This window comes from Dermacentor variabilis, chromosome 9 (genome assembly GCF_050947875.1).
Source record: "Dermacentor variabilis isolate Ectoservices chromosome 9, ASM5094787v1, whole genome shotgun sequence".
Lineage (NCBI taxonomy): Eukaryota > Metazoa > Arthropoda > Arachnida > Ixodida > Ixodidae > Dermacentor > Dermacentor variabilis.
This window is the reverse complement of record NC_134576.1, coordinates 63,071,349-63,090,228: the sequence shown is the minus strand read 5'-3', so window position 1 is coordinate 63,090,228 and position 18,880 is coordinate 63,071,349. Positions and strand designations below refer to the sequence as shown.

Sequence of the window (18,880 nt, the reverse complement as noted above, 5' to 3'; positions counted from 1 at the left end):
AAATGGTGACGTGATATAGAAAATTCATAACAATGAGATTAAAAATGAGTTTGAATGCAGCCTGTGAGCAATGTATGTCATGGTGTACTGACAATAAAGATGTTGAAACACTACTATAGTCGGGTACAACTTTAGAAAAAAGGGGAGGCCATGCCCAGATGACCAAAGCGCGACAGCCGATTGCCTCCACAACTAAAATAGTCTCGCTCAAAAAACCGTGCTTCTAAAATGCGTAATTCTCAATATAAATAAATACTTTTGTATTTGGTGACTGGTTTGATAGAGCTCTCGTGATTGGAATGCTACAGCACATGCCGAATTGCGAGAAAAAAATAACCCTGTGCCTTCTACAATGCTGCGCATCGTCTGCTTATTAGCCTCATTACAAGGGACAAAAGAAGAAAGAGCAGCGCTGCATGGCTTTTGCACTGGTTTACATGTACACGGCACATTTACTACTCGTTTTCCGAGCTTAAGATGAATCAGTTGCTATCTAACAAGTACTTAAAAAATGCATTTATCGAAACAATTACCTGGGGCGAGAAGACGAACGAGGCAGGCATGATACAAGAATGCTTTATTCATTGTTTTAAAGAAATACTGTTGGTATTAAATAGCATAAGATTTATATCTTTTGGCGCTCTGGGTTTTCACAAAGTTATTTTCAAGAATGTGATAGATTTCTTTCGTTCTTTTTCAAGGGTTTCTTTTTCTTTTTTTCTTTTCTTTTTTTTTTCTTCTTGCAAGCCTGCAGCCTTGCCACTTTGCATAGCGTAGGGTCAGCGATGCTTGCTGCGATTTTTCATCACCGGATCACTGCTCAGAATAAACGCACGCGGCACAAGTGGTGCATTGTAATCTCGCAATGCTGCTTCCAGCATGATAGACCACCACAAACAATTTAGGAATTTACTCTGACGAGGGGCAGACGCACACGACTGGCGCAACTTGGCCCTAGTTCGAAGCGCAGGCACCCATCTCCGTCGGCGGAGTCACCGCACATCTGGCTCATGACATCAGTTCAGAGTGCGCACCCATTGGTCGAGGTTCGTGTGCATCCGCCTCAGAGGAGTACACGGCCCTTTTTTCTAAAGTTGTACCCGACTATAGAATGAGCGATTAAACAATTTAACTTCTCATTGGAGTCTTGTGTCCAGAAAGCAAAACAATGATTGCGATACGCCCAGTCAGTGGTCATCAAATTAAATTGTGTTGCTAAAGCTTGTCGACTCTTCATACATCTGCACACTGTATATTTCAGAGCAGTCACTGGTGCATATTTCGGTTAAAGAATTTACTGTGGCTTTCATGACACATGCAATTTGATTAGGATGGGTTCAGCTAATCAGTAAGTACCTACATTCCTAGTTTGAATTCTCATGTCATGGGTAAGCATTGCTTGAAGGCAAATCCAGTGCCCCTTCTCATACATTTGATGAGTGTACAGTAGTCATGCCCTAGAATACTTTCTCTCGCTCAGTGAAAGCTTTGTCAGCAAATGCTGAAGTTTCAAGTTAGCCATTTACACAGTTTCACACGTTAGCTCTGTGGCATGTCTATCACTGCATTTTCAAATGAAATGCTCAAGTGGGAAGCAATTGTCAGCATGGCTCTCTGCAAGGCTAGATCCACCAGTAGTTAGCACCATCCTCCTGGGTCTCTACAGGGAGTGCTCAGAATGCTAATGAACTTCTAAACAATTATACAAATTGCTTGTACTTGCCCAGAAGCTGTGAAAGCTTGCCACGTCTTGAATAGCTCTCCCCGAGTCTATGACTAAGCCTGGTGGTTTTTCTGGAAAAGCGAACTCTTAAATTCTAATGCTCGTGCAGCACCAATCACAATTTCAATGCCTTGAAACTGATGGCTGTGGAAGCAAACTTTATCTGGGAACTAAAATATGTCTTACGGGTCTAAGTCAAAGTCAGTGGGCACATTATCATGCTGGAATATTGAACACTTACCTCCTCAAGCTTGTTTTTTATTTTTTTTCTCTGCTGCATCAAGAGATCTGAATTCTCCGTGTTAATATCCCCTTAACGACTTCATTTCATTATTCCATGACAAAGCTTTCGTAACTGATGAAAAGACACTGATGCTTTTGCTAACAAGGTCTCGCATCTAACAGAAATTTGACCTCTAAACAAGACAGATTTTTACAGGAAGATGAAAGGTTGAAGAAATGTCACTGAAGCCTACACTCCGACAACATTCTTTGTCAGCACAACAACTGCTTTCCTCCTTAGCAGTGTTTCTATGTACACCTTGATCACTCTCCCGACCCTCAATAGCTAAGGAGGAGGAAAATAAGTCAGTGCGTGGTGTGTGGTTGCTAATGTAAAGGTACAGAAAAAAAGGGGGGAAATTGATTTCGATGGTATCAATAGACGGGAAGCGCAGTCAAGAATGGCAGAGGATTAGGTGGTGTGTGTAAGTGGGGTCAACTGCCGCAAAATAGGATAATTGGAGGTAACTGCAGGAGGCTTTCGTTCTGCAGTGGACATAAATATGATGGTAACTATGACGTGAGGGATAGTCATTCTCTTTGCCATTTCGGGGACAGTGAGATCCTGTCTCTGAGGTTCCAGTGCGAAATTCAAAAATAAGCCTTTGACCTCCATCTTTAAAGGGACACTAAAGGCAAATATTAAGTCAAGCTAAAGTGATAAATTAGTACTTGAGAATCTCTAAGATGACAACATTATCGTAAACAGTGCTTTAATAATAGAGAAATTGAGGTAAATGCAGGACATGATGGGGACTCTCCCGCAACATTCAAGTACTTGCCCGATGACAAAAGCACTCCTTAGTCAATAGTACTCAATAATTCATTGCAAAAAACATCCTTGTGTTTTAAGGTGCAATAATATGCTACTTGTCCAGTTCTATTTCATATTTTAGAAAAAAGAACTCGTTGAAATTACACTTGGCAACGACGCGGGCAGTCGAAAAGTTTCATTTTCCCATGACTCTGCGCCGCCCACGCTTTCGCATTTCACTAGTTTTGTTATCGTGTAATGCTGCGCTAGTTTGGCTGGCTCACGAAACTCGCCAAACTGCAAGTACCAGAGAATCCAACTTCCATGTGATGTCACGGGGTGCCTGAACGGTCCACTCCACTTGACCAAAAAGCAGCTGCGACGGCGAATCCACCACTCTGTGTTAGCTCGGCAGCGCCGTCTATCGGGCAGGGTTTTAATCACCGACCGCAGCAAAGGGTGGTGATGGCGTAGGCAACATCACCACTCCCCCGGTTGGGTGGCGGGAGATTTGAATTTCAAAAAAGGCATTTTTCTTGGTGCGAAACAAGTGTTCTGAGGTTTCTGGAATGGTGTTTAAACAGTTCACATCTACTCAGTATTTGATTTTAGTGTCCCTTTAATAATCAGCCTATAACAATGAAATTAACAAAAACAAAGTTTTCAAAGAATACTCAATCAGTCCAAACCAATTTTGTGCTTCTTTTTAGTGTCTCTTTAACTTTCAGTGTCATAATTTTTTTTTCAAGGTGACGCACCTGCAACGTCGTCACTTTTTTTTTTCTTTTCTGGATATTATAAAGCAAACATGTTTTATTTTTGGTTGTGCAGAGTGGGAAAAAATTACATGGATAATGGCAAATTCTCTTTTGGTATGATCCTCACATTTGTATCTGATGGCAGTGACATGGCACGACAGAAACACGAAAACATACCAGTACATGGGTGACACTCAAAGACTTATAAAAAGCCTTTCACCAGGCCCCATTACAAATTTTGGTTGTACACTGCAAGCTGTAAAATGTCGTCTGAGCATTTCACCGCAAGAATTTTTCAAATCGGTTTGTTATTGGAGTAGATAGCAGAAATTAGCTGTCGTGTTACCAAGCCACCAGCAGGTGAGGTCCACTGCCAATGGAGACACTCTCACCCTCTGCCTCTAGCAGCGTTTCCAAACGCTGTTCCTTTCTTGCCTTCTCCCATACCGGAGCCAAGGGACATACCGCGGCATCCAGCCCCACTTCCTTTTTTTTTTTCCTTCTCTTCCTTTTATGTGGCATTGCACCTTCCACATTGGATGATTAGTCATGGTGAGTGACAAAACACGCACTGCGAAGAGGCAATTGTGCAGGTGACAGTGACACTTTGGCTGGCAGCTGGATTCTTCAAGAGAGAAGGCGCATAGCATTTGGTTTTAAATTTCAGCCGTTTTCACGGCGTGCAGTGCTGTGATACTTTGCCGATCAGCATTTCATGCAATATGTTCCGCTTGTTTGTTTAAAATGGCCGAACCTGGTGAGGAGGCCGGGTGGTATACCATGAGCACTGTTGAGCCGTGAAGAAAACACCTGACATATTTGCTCTATGTAGCTGCAATTTTGCTATGTTCTTTTTTTCTTTAGTGCGCCTATAAGACTTGCAATTCCTCAAAAATGAAGCAAATACTACTGGTGAAGTCATTCATTATAACGACAAATTCCCTTATTTTCAGGTACGCCCCTTGTTAGCCAGTATGCCCGCACCTCCTACATGAGGACAATGGACCAGAGGAACAGCCAGGGCTTGGAGGAGGCCTATGACGTGCCATGGAATGGACCAGCCACTAGAAACTCCATGGTACGGTAGGGTATCCCTTTCTTTCTTTCACCACATCATTCCCTCACTAGCTCACATCCAAGCATTTCACCGCCTCTGCCTGGGTCGCTTCTGGCGATGCATGACAAGCATGACACTGCTTTGCACCGTGCAACTGGCAAGAGCAGTCGCAGCCCCCAGAAGGACTGCCAAGAGGTGGCAATGGCAAGAACTTCGTTTTTCGCCAGTCTTTCTTTCCTGCTCATTTTGCTCAAAATATGTTTGCTGCCCTATGACTGCCCTCCTATTTGTGCACTTTAAAGCACACACAAGAAATTTTCATCTACAAATGCTTTCCTGCACACTTTACACCTCACCATTTCACGCTTGCTTTCGTAGGCTCCAGCAGATGGTGCAGTTTTAATTTTAGCGCATCTCATCAGGTGTCATCAAGTCATAAGCTCCATGCTCTTGCATTTACGAATTGAATGGTACACTGCTCAAAGCTCAGGCTGTGAACAGTACTTGAGACCATTTTTCAAGAACACAATTCAAAGCCTACGGCATAGCTGGGCTTCATCCATCATGCATTTATATTTCGTTCATTACAAAACAAATTTGAAAATTGTAGCGGCTGCTGCCTTCACTTCAGCTCAATTTAGCTACTGCTATGGTCCAGAATAAAGAAATGTGCAAAGCCTGCTTAATTGTTGACCCAGCATCAACAAACGTGTTCGATGTAGATAGCTGCCAATTGCACAGCTCTAAGCTCTAGTAAAAAGACAAATTAATTTCATGATGACTTCTCAAATAGCTACAAAGTTGCATTGTTCTCTCTGAGCAAACGTACTTACTTGTATTTTTCTAGTAGCTGCAGTGCATGAAGTAAAACATATCTACTATGTGCCTCGGTATAGCATTAGCTGCACTTTGATGTTCTACACTTTAAAAAAAAAAACATTTTCGGCTTACCACTGCTTTATCTCGCTCAATTTTCAGGCAGATCACATTTTATGGTCCTTATCATTTAGTATAACGCTTGGCATTGTTACTTTCATGCTGTGTCAAGAGAAGAAGAAAGCAAATTTGCTTTTGTTTCCCCTTCTCCTAATATCCACACTGCACCAGCCAGCGAGTAACAAACACCATTCTCGAAGGCCATGTGTTGCCATACTACAGATGATGAAGCCAAACAAGTCGCATCACAGCCCCAATATTTGGGACACCACTAATGGCGAGAGGCTTAGGTGAGGGCAACCGTCCACTGTTTCCTTCATATCTTTTTTCACACAAATCAGGTAAATAATAGTGCCGTGTGGTGTACAGTGCAGTGAAATTCTGAGCCTTCCAGCTATTTTAGCTTCGACCTTTTAGTTTTGTGCACACTCTGAAAACAGCCTATCTTGCAACAATAAATAAGTAAGTAAAATAAAGAAGGCAGACAAGCCATGGGAAAACTTATTTACAGTCAACATTTAAAATAGCAGAAGCAGTCATCACTGTTGCAGTTAGTATGCAAATTTACTAGGGTTGAGAGCGGTGTTTATGGTGTGCTCTTTCCAGTTTTGCAGAACAAAACATCAAAATTGGCCTTTCAGCGTTCACACTTGATACAGAAAAATGCCAGTAGATCCAGCATAGTACATAAGAGAATGTGCCTGTCATGGGCGTGCATCCTCCATGAAAATGGTGGCTCAACAATTTCTTCAACAGTGTACATCTGATGTATGCTTGATGTATGCCTATACACCAAGATAGTGCCACACTCCAGCAGTAAAACAGTAAAAAAAAACAACTGGCCATGTGCGTCAAGTGTTACTGGCAGTCCTGCCTTCATTTCGGGTTCACAATCTGAGCGCTATGACACAATCACTCGACGGTGTACTGTAAGTCATGTTTCACTGCATGGCACAGCTACACCTTTCTGCAAAAGCAGCGTAGTGCTCTCCGAGGCTGCTATGGACTTCAGAGTGCTTTTTCTCATCCACAGTGAAGGCTTGCAGTCGAAATCCATGCACTTAGTAGTCACAGATGCGTCATTCCATCGACACAGTGGAATGTACAGGCGCACGGCGAAGAGGTGATACACGCATTGTGCGAAAGAGTAGACTCAGCTTCTAATTAATTATTGAGAGCAGTTCATTTGAATTTTTCAGTGCCAACTTCAGCTTCGTTAGCAGATTGTGCAAGAATTTCATTGCCATGACAAACGCCATCACCTTCTCGAGTTTTGATGCAGTTGACCACGGCAAATTCTCATGATCATGACTCAGGACCCCGAAAGTCAAAAGTGTTACGGATAAATCGGAGTCATTAATTTTTTTACTGGCAAGTGTTTCGGATTTTGGCAGATTCATCCAAAAATGGAGAACCCTAGTTATGATGAACAACCAGGACCGTAAAATGCAATCTTTCTGTGAAATTTGAGCTGAATCAAAGTATCGGTAAGTGCAAAGTCTTTTTTTTAAATCCACACTACAAGGATGCACATACCCAATGGCTGAATTCAACCTAAAGCTTAGAGCAGGCACGACCATGGGGTTAGGTTGCTTCTGCTGACATCCTGTGTGCTTTCCTTGTAGGCTATCTGTGCTTGTGCTTCACCTTCACATCTCCACCTGCTGTAGTTGCTGAGATCTCAATCATTAGTACTCCCTGCAAGCGATTTCATGCTTTGAACAAACATTAAATTTACATAGTAAAGGGACACTGAAGAGAACCACCAAATCCATTTGGACTGACAAAGTATACTTACAAAGCTCTATATTGTTTAGCTTGCCGTAGAAGGTGTATTATTAGATGAAAAAAAATTAAGGCTATGCTTTCTTTTTTTAACTTCCCACTAAAACCCCAGCACTGGTGCACGAGTGCAACGTTCATATTTCCAAGTATCTCCTCACATTTAGGCCATTATGACACGGTAGAAATCCTCTAAACGTGCCAACGTAAGTCCTTAGCTGCTTCAGAATACGATTTAGCCCACCTGGTAGTCCAAAAAATTAACTATAGCCCTGAGCAGACACCATAAAAACACATGACACCAAGCTCTTGCAAGAACTACAACGCAGCGCCGCTGCCCCTCCTTTGTTTTTGCATCTAATCAGGCTTACCAAACCTGATCTCGCAGCAAGGGTGCGCTTTTGCTGCTATTGCAGAAAGGCAGTTTACTAACACAGCTCGACTTATTTTTCCATTTTGGTTAGGTAGGTAGATTCCACTTGTGCATTGCTGAATGGGCCAGTGTTTAAAGTGAGTGAAGACTGGAAAGACCAAAGAGATGCAAAAACAAACAACAGGTGGCAAGACATCGAAATTCCCACATCAGCTCATCGTAGATGGATTTCTACAGAATCTCCTCAGTTTTATTAAAATCCTAGCTAACAAGAAGGACTATGCTTTATTCCAACATGCAAGGACTCAACCTTGCATCCTTGTCCTTCACAAAAATGACAATATACATGGAAGTACAATCAACATCGTCTTTTTCTTCCCCTCCACTAATCCTACTTTTCCCACAAATGACGTGAAAATAGTTTTGACCGAACGCTGCACCAGTCTTATAAAATTATTTCACATTTCTCCTTAATGTCCCTTTGGTGTCACTCGCATGTCATGGCTGAGTCACATGTGACACCTGTTTCCAACCGAACTTTTTCTTTATGTACGTGAGCCCTACATTGCTTTCAGCACAGCAGTGTGACTTTATACACGAAGAAGAGCACCACAGCCAATTTTTATAGAACTTCAGATGGTTCAAAACTGAATACCCATGGATGTGTTATGGCTGCTACAACAGGAATTAAATGTAATGCACTACCATCATTATTAGAAAAGCTTTCCTGTGCAAGGCATGTCTAAGGCAGGGTTATGTTTCTGTGAACAGTGACACAGCACATGATGTTACAAACATCACTCGCACTATGTAGACTTGCGAACCAGAAATAAAAAAAGTTTAGCATGTATGCGCTAAATGCGTTTGTGTGCAAATATTATGGAGATTGCAGAGTGGTGACTCCTGCTTGAACAGTGTGGGCCAAACCCTATGAGTGGAAACTATTACGTAATTTTTAATTGCGTCCATCTCGTCATCTCGTCTATTGCAGAGAAAAGAAGGAACCTACACCCGCCTGAAGAACAGCCGGCAGCAGAACCTTGTGTGAGACATTAACTGTTCTTACTAGTCATATGCACCACTACAGTTTCTTTTGTTACCGCAGTTACTATGATGAATGAGCTCAACTGCTAGCGAATGCACTTTTTTTCTACCTAGTGCTTTATTACGCGTAGTAAGTGGCAGGCTGCTAAATGTAAGGGCATTCCAAGACTGTTAGGCTCTCTTGCATCACTTTGCTTGGCTGTACCTTGATCTCCTACTGCCGTTAAAGCAGCAGAAAAAATCTCACTTGCATTTGCTCCACCTAGGAGGCCAGCATTGTCATGCTCGTTTTTTTTTTTTTTTTTTTTTTTTTATTACTGATGCACACCTTGTTCAAAAGTGCTGGAAGAGCTGCCTGACAGTTCAGCTATTAGAAGCTTGTGAACTGTCTTACAAATACTCATTGTTTTAGCACTTGCATCACTATAGTAACTCTACTTAACGTGTCTGTCAGTATTTGTAGATGGTGTACTCAAGAATGGCTTACAGTGATGTGTCCTCTCATTCACATGGCTGCAAATGAAAATTTGGCGGAGAATGTAACCATCGGCTGCATATCGCCATATCACGCATGCTAGCATTCAACAAATGTTGCCGCACTTAAAAGCTCTATATCTGAAGGGATGTCTGTTCATATCTATCTGTCATTTACATCTGCCATAAGGAATTTGCAATTCCAAGGCAAAACTTATTGGACCTTGTCCACTGATAAACTTTTCCGTTTCTGTTCCACAGCAACATTTAGTACAGGCATTATATGCTATAAATGTTGTTTCTCCCAACACAACAGCTATGTGTTTGCAGTTCTAACCAACTGAACTAACAGAGAATGGAATACATATTACGCAGAAAGTTGAAGGCAGCAGTGATACTATGTAAATAGCACTCTTTGGCAGCTTTCTCAAGAGACTTTTCAGAAGTATGGCTAGTACAACGATGATGAACTGAGCATTTCATACCTTGCACCCATGTACTATAATATATTGTGGTGTGACTGTGATGCATATGAGAACAATTTTACTCGTAAAAAAATGTATTTATGTTGGGTGTGTAAGCCTTGTTTAAGTGTATGTTATTGTATGTGCTTTCCGAAATAAACATGGAAAAAATTGTATGCTGTCTAGTCTTTGATTTTGTGGTACTGTTACCCAGCTTCATTATTTTTGCAGAAGCAGAAGTAAAACATTTCCACAGGCTCGTCATTTGGTGTTTTGATTACAACACACGACACTGCAACACATTATGCAGGAATGAAAGGCTGCTGTAATCTACATGGTTCGTATACTCGTTGAACACTCGCATGTTAATCTAGTGTGTAGCAGAAATGACATGATTTGAACGTATTATCAGTGTGCAGTTGTACAATACCTACAATAATACTCGGCAATAACTAGGACCTTGTAGGGTGCTGTCTTAACTGCAGCAAAATTTCTTGAACTGATCCAATACTGATTCCTTACCTCGCAAATTTCCAGTGTGTCGGCACAATTAACATTGAATTACAGCAATTCAGAACGATCAAAAAGCTCTGAAAAAATAAACAATGGCATTCCTGCTGTCAATTCTACGAAGAATGTGGAGCTCTGAAAATTCAAGCTTTCGCAGCATTATTTTTAATGAAGTAATAATTTAATGGAGCTTTGAAATGCATTAACGAACTTCATGCTGTGGTCACAATCAAGCAAGGCAGAAGGAATCGGAATCAACACAGCTTGTAGTGTACTGCTTATTCTTGCCTCTAACAATCATACATATACACCTATGTCATTCCCCAGCATAGCTGAAAGCATGTTGCATTGACTTTCACAGCAAGTTAAAGTGGGAATGCACAACGTGCAGCTGAAGCCCTACAAGAAGCATCCAGAGAGAGCTATACACGGTTTGCAAAGGCCCAAAAGCATAGGGTCACATAGCGACATTCACAAGGAGGTCTTGATGTGGTGCCAGCGAGATGACAAGGGCACTCCTAAAGGACCTTCGACAGCATCTCTGAACCGTTTCCAGCTCATATTAAATCTACTAGAAAGATGCAATGCTGATTAGCATCCTAAATGTAGCCATTCAAGTAACACATTTATTCATTTATTTGTTGGCAACACATTGCAATCCAATGACCAAGCAGGGGGCAAGAAGATTGAGAAGAAATAGTATGATTGACGCATGAACAGCAGGCAAGGGTACAAAATTGGATGGGTAACAGGAGTCCTGCAATAACACAAACACCTTTCACGAGCTTATCAGTAAAAACTGCATAATGGTCAGTACGATTATTATAGTGTAAGCATGTACCCATGTGGGTATTACTGGTCAGCACACACAACATGTACGTATATCAAAATTGTGTCTATTAGTTGCAACTAATTATGATACCTTACCAACTCTCCTATCTGTATATTCATCCCATTTACATCATCAGAAATGAAAGATTGCAAACTTGCACTCATTATTGTGCACTCTGTAACTTCATAAACGCATCGTATGAAAATGTTCTGAATTGCCATCTTTTCGTAGCCACTCTAAGTGGCAAATCTGTACCCCCTTGTACATACTTCTAGGTTCACTGTCCATTTCCCTTTGTGCACTGCCCATGCAGAAATGCACCTAACCAGAGAGAAACGAATCCAAGCAACACACGCTAGCCGAAACTCAAGATGGACAAGCCATCAGGCAAACGGGCAGCTGCTTGGAAACGAGAGCTATATTGCGTGTGCTACACGCTGTACCGTCTTCTGCTAGTTATGTCCCACTTCATACTGTGGTCACTGTTATTGACAAGTTTCCATCACTTTGAGTGATCAGTTGTGAACTCCTTCTCCAGCATTTTAACATATTTCTTCGCACTGCCTTGCCACCTCTAGGCTGGCTTCAGCAAAACAGTCTTTATTAATGCAATGACTATTCTTTGGGGTCGTGCACTTTTTGGTGTGTTCGATGTCTAACCTCTTTCACACCAACTTGCTCCACAAAGTGTGTGCCAGAATGGACAACTTGGGCAAACAGATGGAGCAACTGCACGCACGCCACTGGATATGCGAACATTGTTGGCCAATCATAGAGAATGTGCACGTGCAGAGAAAGAGGTCAACAGAATGGGACCCGAGCATACATTGAGCGATGAGTGTTGAGCTAAAAGAGAAGCGAAGAGGATGCTGGTGACAGAACATTGAAAAAGTCAGCTACACAGAAGTGAAGAATTTCGCAGTGTCGCTACCTTGCTTCAATGCTATTATCTTATTAATGTCTACATTCATTGTTGAGATGGGTTCTAATTATCTATGTTTTATGCATGTGCCACTACAGCCTGCCCTTCGTCGTCAGGTGAACAAACCGTATCTTCTTCCACTTAGCTGTAATGCCCACAGCTTCAACAATACCTAAGATAAAGTCCAAGAGGAAGCCCACACAACTGATGATTCCAGTCAAACCCAACCCAGTGTAATTTAGAAAGACTATTGTCGTATATGGCAGCTGACTGTAAAGCCCTTACGAAAATTGTCATGACTTCTTTCCTGGTCAGAAGCAGAAGAAAGGCCCAATGTATTGTCTCTTGGCTTGTTGGAGGGAGGACGGGCCAAAAGGTTTAGTAGTAGTGCTTGCATGAAGTATGTAGGCAAATGGTGCATATATCATCTACTAAGTGCAAAAATTTGTACACAGCCATAACCAAAATATCACATAGTCTCTTACGATCATATGAGATTTGATATATGTATTCATACAAGCTAATGGGTTCGGTGGTTTATATGGCTTGTCAGATTTCTCTTATAGGGGAAACAGGACCTCTGGAATACAGTAGGAGGCACCAGGACAATTTTGCAGTGCAACTCTTCTCACACAAAAATACTTTCGAGGTGTAATTTGGATACACCACTGTGTTTTCCTGCAGGAAATGACGTCCCTGAATCAATTTGTTGCACTTGTTACTGCTTGCCAGTGAGAGTAAAGTACAAAAACATTAGCGCACTGCACGATGAAAAATTAGCAAGAAAGGGACAAGGAACAATGACAATGTGAGCACCCGCCTTTGTTACAAAGTCGTGTTTGCTTTTCGGCTCCCATTAACACTCCTTTTTATGTTATGACAGCTTTTAGCAGTGTGATCGCCGAGCTGACTATGCTCCTGTAGCAAACTGCACTTTAAAGGCCCGGGCAAGCAATATTAATGGGAGCGCTCCTTTACAGAACTTTACTTTTCCGATGTAGCTTTAACACAGAGAATGCGGAATCGAGACACGAACCATACCTAAATTACCAAAACTAGTACAGCAAAAAGCCATGAAAGCGTTTGCATATATATATATATGTGTGTGTGTGTGTGTGTGTGTGTGTGTGTGTGTGTGTGCGTGTGTGTGTGTGTGTGTGTGTGTGTGTGTGTGTGTGTGTGTGTGTGTGTGTGTGTGTGTGTGTGTGTGTGTGTGTGTGTGTGTGTGTGTGTGTGTGTGTGTGTGTGTGTGTGTGTGTTTTAAAGGACAGCTATGTGCCTAGTATGAACAGTTCCCAATGCCATTAGCAATGCAAATTGTTTAGCACATTCACAACAGCGGTGAACCGTGCTTTTTGCTTGCTTTAACCGTACTGCTTCATTTTTTTCTCGTAAGGTCCCTCAATCAGGTCAACTGGGCTTTTTCCTTTTAATTTTTTTTTTAAATATTTCCTATGATGTCCATATACTTACGCAGAAATGGAGTACCTGCCACCAGTGACCACCACTCTAGGATGATGACGTCTCATTTTATGACTCTATTCACGCTGTGCCCACAATCATGATAAACCAACAAGCCCAACTTTGTACACTTCTGGAACTCATTATAATTCTAATAAACATAAAACAAGTAATTCAATGGCAGCATTCATTGATAAAACCACCAAAGCGAGGTCGTATATTCTCGGTTGCTGCTGCTTTTCTCAAGTGCAACAACAATAACTCAAGGAGCAATAAAATTCACTCGGCGCACGCGACGCAATAAATCCGCTGAAAAACAAAGCCACAGATGGCAGCTGAATGTACGCAAAATCGAGACACGACCGGCGCGCGTACTGCTTGCCGCTAACTATTTTCAATGACTCACTCGTGTGCTACGTGATAAGAAAACATCCCAAGACTCGCATAAACATTAGTGCGACCGCGCTTCACGACCCAAATACAACAGCCAACCGAGCGACGAAGCGTGAGGAGCCTTTGAAACTCCCGCCACTCCACCGAGCAAGTAGGTACACTGGCAACGGAATCGCAAACTGTCCACATCGCGATTCTCTGCTGGCCTCGACGTTAACGGCCAAGGCAATACTGTACGTTCAGCAAGTGGCTCACCGCAGCTTGCGATCGTTCAAATATGGTCAAAAGAGTACGCGCAGCGTACCATTCCGACTACTCCGCAAAATCCGCGCGACCGTTGTTAAACGGTTTCGTCTGCCCACTCGCGCGCACTCCACCACAGCGAAGCAAGAAACAGAGCGACGCTTACCTTCGCGTATATCCGTGGTGTACGTGCGCAGAAGTAATCCACGCTAATAAGGGTACGAAGCACAACCGAGCTGTCAAAACACGCACCAAACACACACAAATCACAGCATCTCCGCCGTCACCCATCTCCGCATCCGAAAATCCAAACGCACTCGAAGCACCAACGGCTATCGCGCACACTGTTGCTGGACGAGCGTGTGCCTCTCGGCTAACTGTGTAGCAGAAGACGGCTAAGCAGTGTGATCGCGTGTTTTGCCCATTGCTCGTAGTACGCTTTGCCTTAAAACGGAACATTGTGACTTAGTCGAGTATAGTTTATTTATTTTTTATTTACAATACCCCTAAAGGCCCTCGACGGAGGGTACTACATGGAGGGGGGGGGGGGGGGGAGGGCTACAAGAAACAACACAAGTGTACATTCAGGTACAGCATACATAAAAAGAAAAACATTTACAAGACATTTTTTTTTTCCCGCTCAACAAGGCGGTGTAGTTATCATATTGAACCAAGAAACCAAAAAACAAAAAAACAAGAAAGAAGAAGCAACGTACATAAAAACAGGAGCGAGCAACAACTCACAAAGCATCAAAAATATCAGGGAAACACACTTAATAAGAAAACAATATTTTTAACAGTGCGTCACAATAGTGCAAATTGTTTCCTTAAATTTGACTATGTCAGTTTCCATGGCTATGTATGAGGGTCAATCGTTCCAATCGATGATAGTGCGTGGTACGAAGGATTGAGCGAAGGTTGATGACTGACACAATATGCGTTTCACTTTGTTAGGGTGCTTCTAGTTTACCCAATTTGTTGATTCAAGCACTCACTGCTTCGATCGGTGTCTTAGGAGAAGAAAAGTAAAAATAACGTCCTGAAGCAACACTTCGGCTACCAGTTCTTAGTTGTAGCTATTGTCATTGATGCAGTCGGAGTTTGGAGAGAAGGGCAACTGAGAGCGGCCTGAAGTATAGAACTATTGCTGATGAATTATCGTATGAATTAGCTGGTCGGGTTTGCTACTGCATGCAGAGTTACGCAACCTTTGCGCTCTCCCAGCAGGCCGGAGACGGCACCTTTTTGAGCATATTTCACACGAAACGATTTATGTTGGGTTTTGTAAATACAAGACGCTGTACATGTGAGGTCCTAGCGCATTGTGTGAGAAATTTCACAGACCCGCTCGGGCGGTGCGAATGGGCACCCAACAAGACTTTGTCACATATTTCGTGGGCCGGCTAAGCCTCGCTGACATTGTCCACCGTCTGCAAGCCAAACACCAAAATCTCCGTAACCAAGATAGTGGACATCACGTTGCTCGCCGCTCCTGGCATGAGTGAGGAGAGGGCCTGAGAATAGATATGTTGACACGAAAGATATCTTTTTAATAGATCGCAGCATGTTTTCTTTCTTTACTTTTTTTTTTTAGAATGGAAGATTTTCCCACTTTTTCAGAAGAATGAATATATTGAGCAGGTAGGTTCTTAAGAATCCCGAAAAGCGACCAGTGATGCTTTCTCACCGTGAAAACACCCACATGGCTCAGTTACCGAGTAAGAAAAGCCAGTTTTGCTTTTTAAGCAATGCACAGCATATATTTAAATGCACAAATTGCTACACATTTCTTAAAAGAAGTGCTGCACTTCCTTCCGGGTGCGGGCCTCAGCCACCTTGACCTTAGCACAGTTTCGTCGCTGTGACGAACAGAGACGAAGAAAGTGATTTTGATGCAAACAATGAGAATCCAGCCCGCTATCGGAGTATCATCACATGCGAACGAATGTGCAAACGCTCTTGAGATCATGCTTGGGTTGACGCCTTTCTCTCAGCCGCAATCACTTGCAGTCGTGGCCGAGTGGTTAAGGCGATGGACTAGAAATCCATTGGGGTCTCCCCGCACAGGTTCGAATGCTGTCGACTGCGTAGGTCATTCTTTTTTTAATTTTAGTAACTTTTTGTGGGACACCAGGGACTGTTTATTGAGACAATAAATCTAATCGTATGTGTCCCCAGTGCGTTCGACGACTGCACTGTATGGACATAAATGTAAATGCTTCGCGCCGCATGACAGTTCAGATGAAACAAAAAGAAGGGAGGAAAAGAATAACTGAAAGCGTGCACGTGAAAGCTTGCAAGCGCAGCACGCTGAAGTTGTCTTTTCTCGCATCAAAAGTTTTCTTTGCTGACGTCGCCCGTATATTTTTGCACATCGTGATCCTATTAAACAAATTAATCGCGGTCATGAAAAAAAAAGGGAAGTAGTGATTTCAAATAAAAGAGAAAGTTGGAACAAAGCGTATAAGTATGTCATGCTTTTTCATGAAAAAATTAATCCTTCTAGATGAGCGATTTAGTCATATGTAGCTTTATTGTGTCAGACTCGACAAAACCACGACTATAAACGTCGCCATTGAGGTTCGTTGTAGACTTTCTTGTACCTATTAAAGAGTCCTTCCCTATGCGCATTAATCCCCCATGAACATGTGGGGTTCCCGTGTAACAATAGGGCATGTCCCATATGATCTGCATATGTTCATTAAAGATTATTTGTTACGGGGCTTACGACACTCTTTTTTTTTTTCCTTGTCGGGATTTGTGCGAAATATCTGACAGGCAAATTGCGGGCTTTTAAGCATGCCCCAATTCCAAATTAGGGGCGCTCGCCTCGTACGTGCATGTGAGCTGGTACCACTTATACTTAATAATTTGCTGCGGAATCAGTGAATTATCACGACAAACAATGCTTCTTTCATTGATAGTTTATTGTATGAAGTCACGAATAATTTTCTTTTTTTATGCAGACACAAATTGGGCGTTCCCTAAAACCCGTAGGGCATATGTTTTCTGAAGACAACTCAATGTTCGGATCTTTTTAACAACCTCCTCGAACTGACGTCAGGAACAGTTACCCCAAACATGTTCAAGTAAAATATGCATTACAATTTAATCGGGTCATAACAATAATTGTTTTGCTTGGGAATCGGGCGAAATTTGGAGCACAAATGTGCAGCGTCCGAGGCTCGAGGGCGGAGTGTGCTTTCGTGGCCATTGACCGCATTCGCGTCACCGTCGCGAAGAAAATGGAAAATGTCATTGTGCTACAAACAATGAAATCTCTCGAGACATTACACCTCGTGCGTGAACTGCTCGCTTGCCGAAGCAAGCCAGCCAAGTCGCGCCTCATGCCTGCAGTCGTGGCCGAGTGGTTAAGGCGATGGACTTGAAATCCATTGGGGTCTCCCCGCGCAGGTTCGAATCCTGCCGGCTGCGCGATGGCACTTTTGTTGCTTTTCGGTTTTCTTTTCAGGCACCGGAGATTGTGCTTCGATGCAGTAACTTCACAATCGCCAGCTGAATGCGCACGCGCGTTCCTTTTTGGTCTGTCGCACCGGAAGCGACGAATTCTCGGCGTGGGCTCCGCCCGGTGTCTTCCTGGCGCTGTCACGTAGCAGTTGCTAGAGTTACTGTATGTGCTACCTTTGGTAGCACATACAGTTACTCTAGCAGTTGCATAGGTACCGGTACAAGGTAGACAGAGAAGGTTTGAGGAAAGCTAAAACCCACCGTGCACTCTAAGGCGACGATCACGCGAGGACCGTTGCGTTTGGCCTCAATTGCGCTGCGCAGCGCTCGCTGCTGCTGTCCTCTCCTTGTATACATAGCCTGTTCACGCCGGTAGGGGCCCGCGGCGACAAGGGAAAAAGCGCCCATCGCAAATACGCGAGGCAAGCGAACATACCACGACACGTAACGATGTTCGTGGTCTCGGAGACTGTGCAGACATCAAGGTCCAAACATTCTGCCGAACTGAAAAAATAACACGAACTGACACACGGTTCCATGACGTCCTCGACTCCTTTTCTCTGTCCTCATCGTCACTTAGCGCACCACTTTCTTCCTCCCCCCTCGTCCCACAACACCTCCCCTCCCTCCGGTCACAGATCACCTGGGTAGGGGAACGTGTTTCAGGACAAATATCTGTCTGATCGCCTAGAATCCCAGGCCTGCACCTCTCGGCCAATCTTATCAGTGAAGTTTCTCGTTGCCTATAAACATCAAACCTTTAACTTCATAATTTCCAGCTTATTTACAACAAATTATATTTCTTGTTGGGGCTTCATACCAACTGGTTTTTAATGTACGTTGGCAAAGCTACATAACTCTTTTCGTCCGTGAAGGAAAAAGAGAGAGCGCCATTGTTCCCAGTTGATGAGAAAGTCGTTCTTCCGAGAGTCTGGCAAATATATATATATATATATATATATATATATATATATATATATATATAAAGCAATGATCAGGTCTGGGCGAGAAAAACACAAGCGTGATGCCTCCAAGGCTAACCTGCATGGCCTTCTGTTTACCCCTGCTGATAACTGACAGGCGCGGCAACGCTATATTATCAGACATATGCCCGTGCGATTTGCATGATAAAGGAATCGGTTTACGTTTCCGGCAAGAGTGATTTGTTCCTGAAGGAAATCACATTAAAGAGAAAAAAAAAACCAAAGTAAACTTACTGTTGCCATTTCATGACACTGAAGCCGTCGTGCAGTCGTGGCCGAGTGGTTAAGGCGATGGACTCGAAATCCATTGGGGTTTCCCCGCACAGGTTCGAATCCTGTCGGCTGCGATTATATTTTGCGTCTCTTTTTTTGTCAAGCGGCATCATTTTGAGATACGTTTCAAGCGGTTGCGCAATAAATC

At 42.9% G+C, this 18,880-nt stretch overlaps 1 protein-coding gene and 3 non-coding genes across 16 annotated transcripts in view; all 4 read left to right on the top strand.

The window, feature by feature from the left end:
• Positions 1-9,823, top strand: part of LOC142592745 (cell adhesion molecule Dscam1-like) — a 130,106-nt gene extending 120,283 nt beyond the window's left edge. For all 13 annotated transcript variants that reach the window (XM_075704390.1, XM_075704383.1, XM_075704384.1 and 10 more), the window contains 2 exons: positions 4,471-4,595; positions 8,657-9,823. In XM_075704390.1, the coding sequence (XP_075560505.1) occupies positions 4,471-4,595; positions 8,657-8,713 (182 nt within the window). In that variant the 3' untranslated portion in view covers positions 8,714-9,823. The remainder of the gene's footprint in view (positions 1-4,470; positions 4,596-8,656) is intronic.
• Positions 9,824-16,014: 6,191 nt separating this feature from the next.
• Positions 16,015-16,096, top strand: TRNAS-AGA (transfer RNA serine (anticodon AGA)). Its single transcript has one exon. It is a non-coding gene; the product is annotated as a tRNA-Ser (tRNA).
• Positions 16,097-17,361: 1,265 nt separating this feature from the next.
• On the top strand, positions 17,362-17,443 carry TRNAS-UGA (transfer RNA serine (anticodon UGA)). Its single transcript has one exon. It is a non-coding gene; the product is annotated as a tRNA-Ser (tRNA).
• A 1,281-nt stretch (positions 17,444-18,724) lies between these two features.
• Positions 18,725-18,806, top strand: TRNAS-CGA (transfer RNA serine (anticodon CGA)). The gene has a single exon. It is a non-coding gene; the product is annotated as a tRNA-Ser (tRNA).
• The last annotated feature ends 74 nt before the right edge of the window (positions 18,807-18,880 follow it).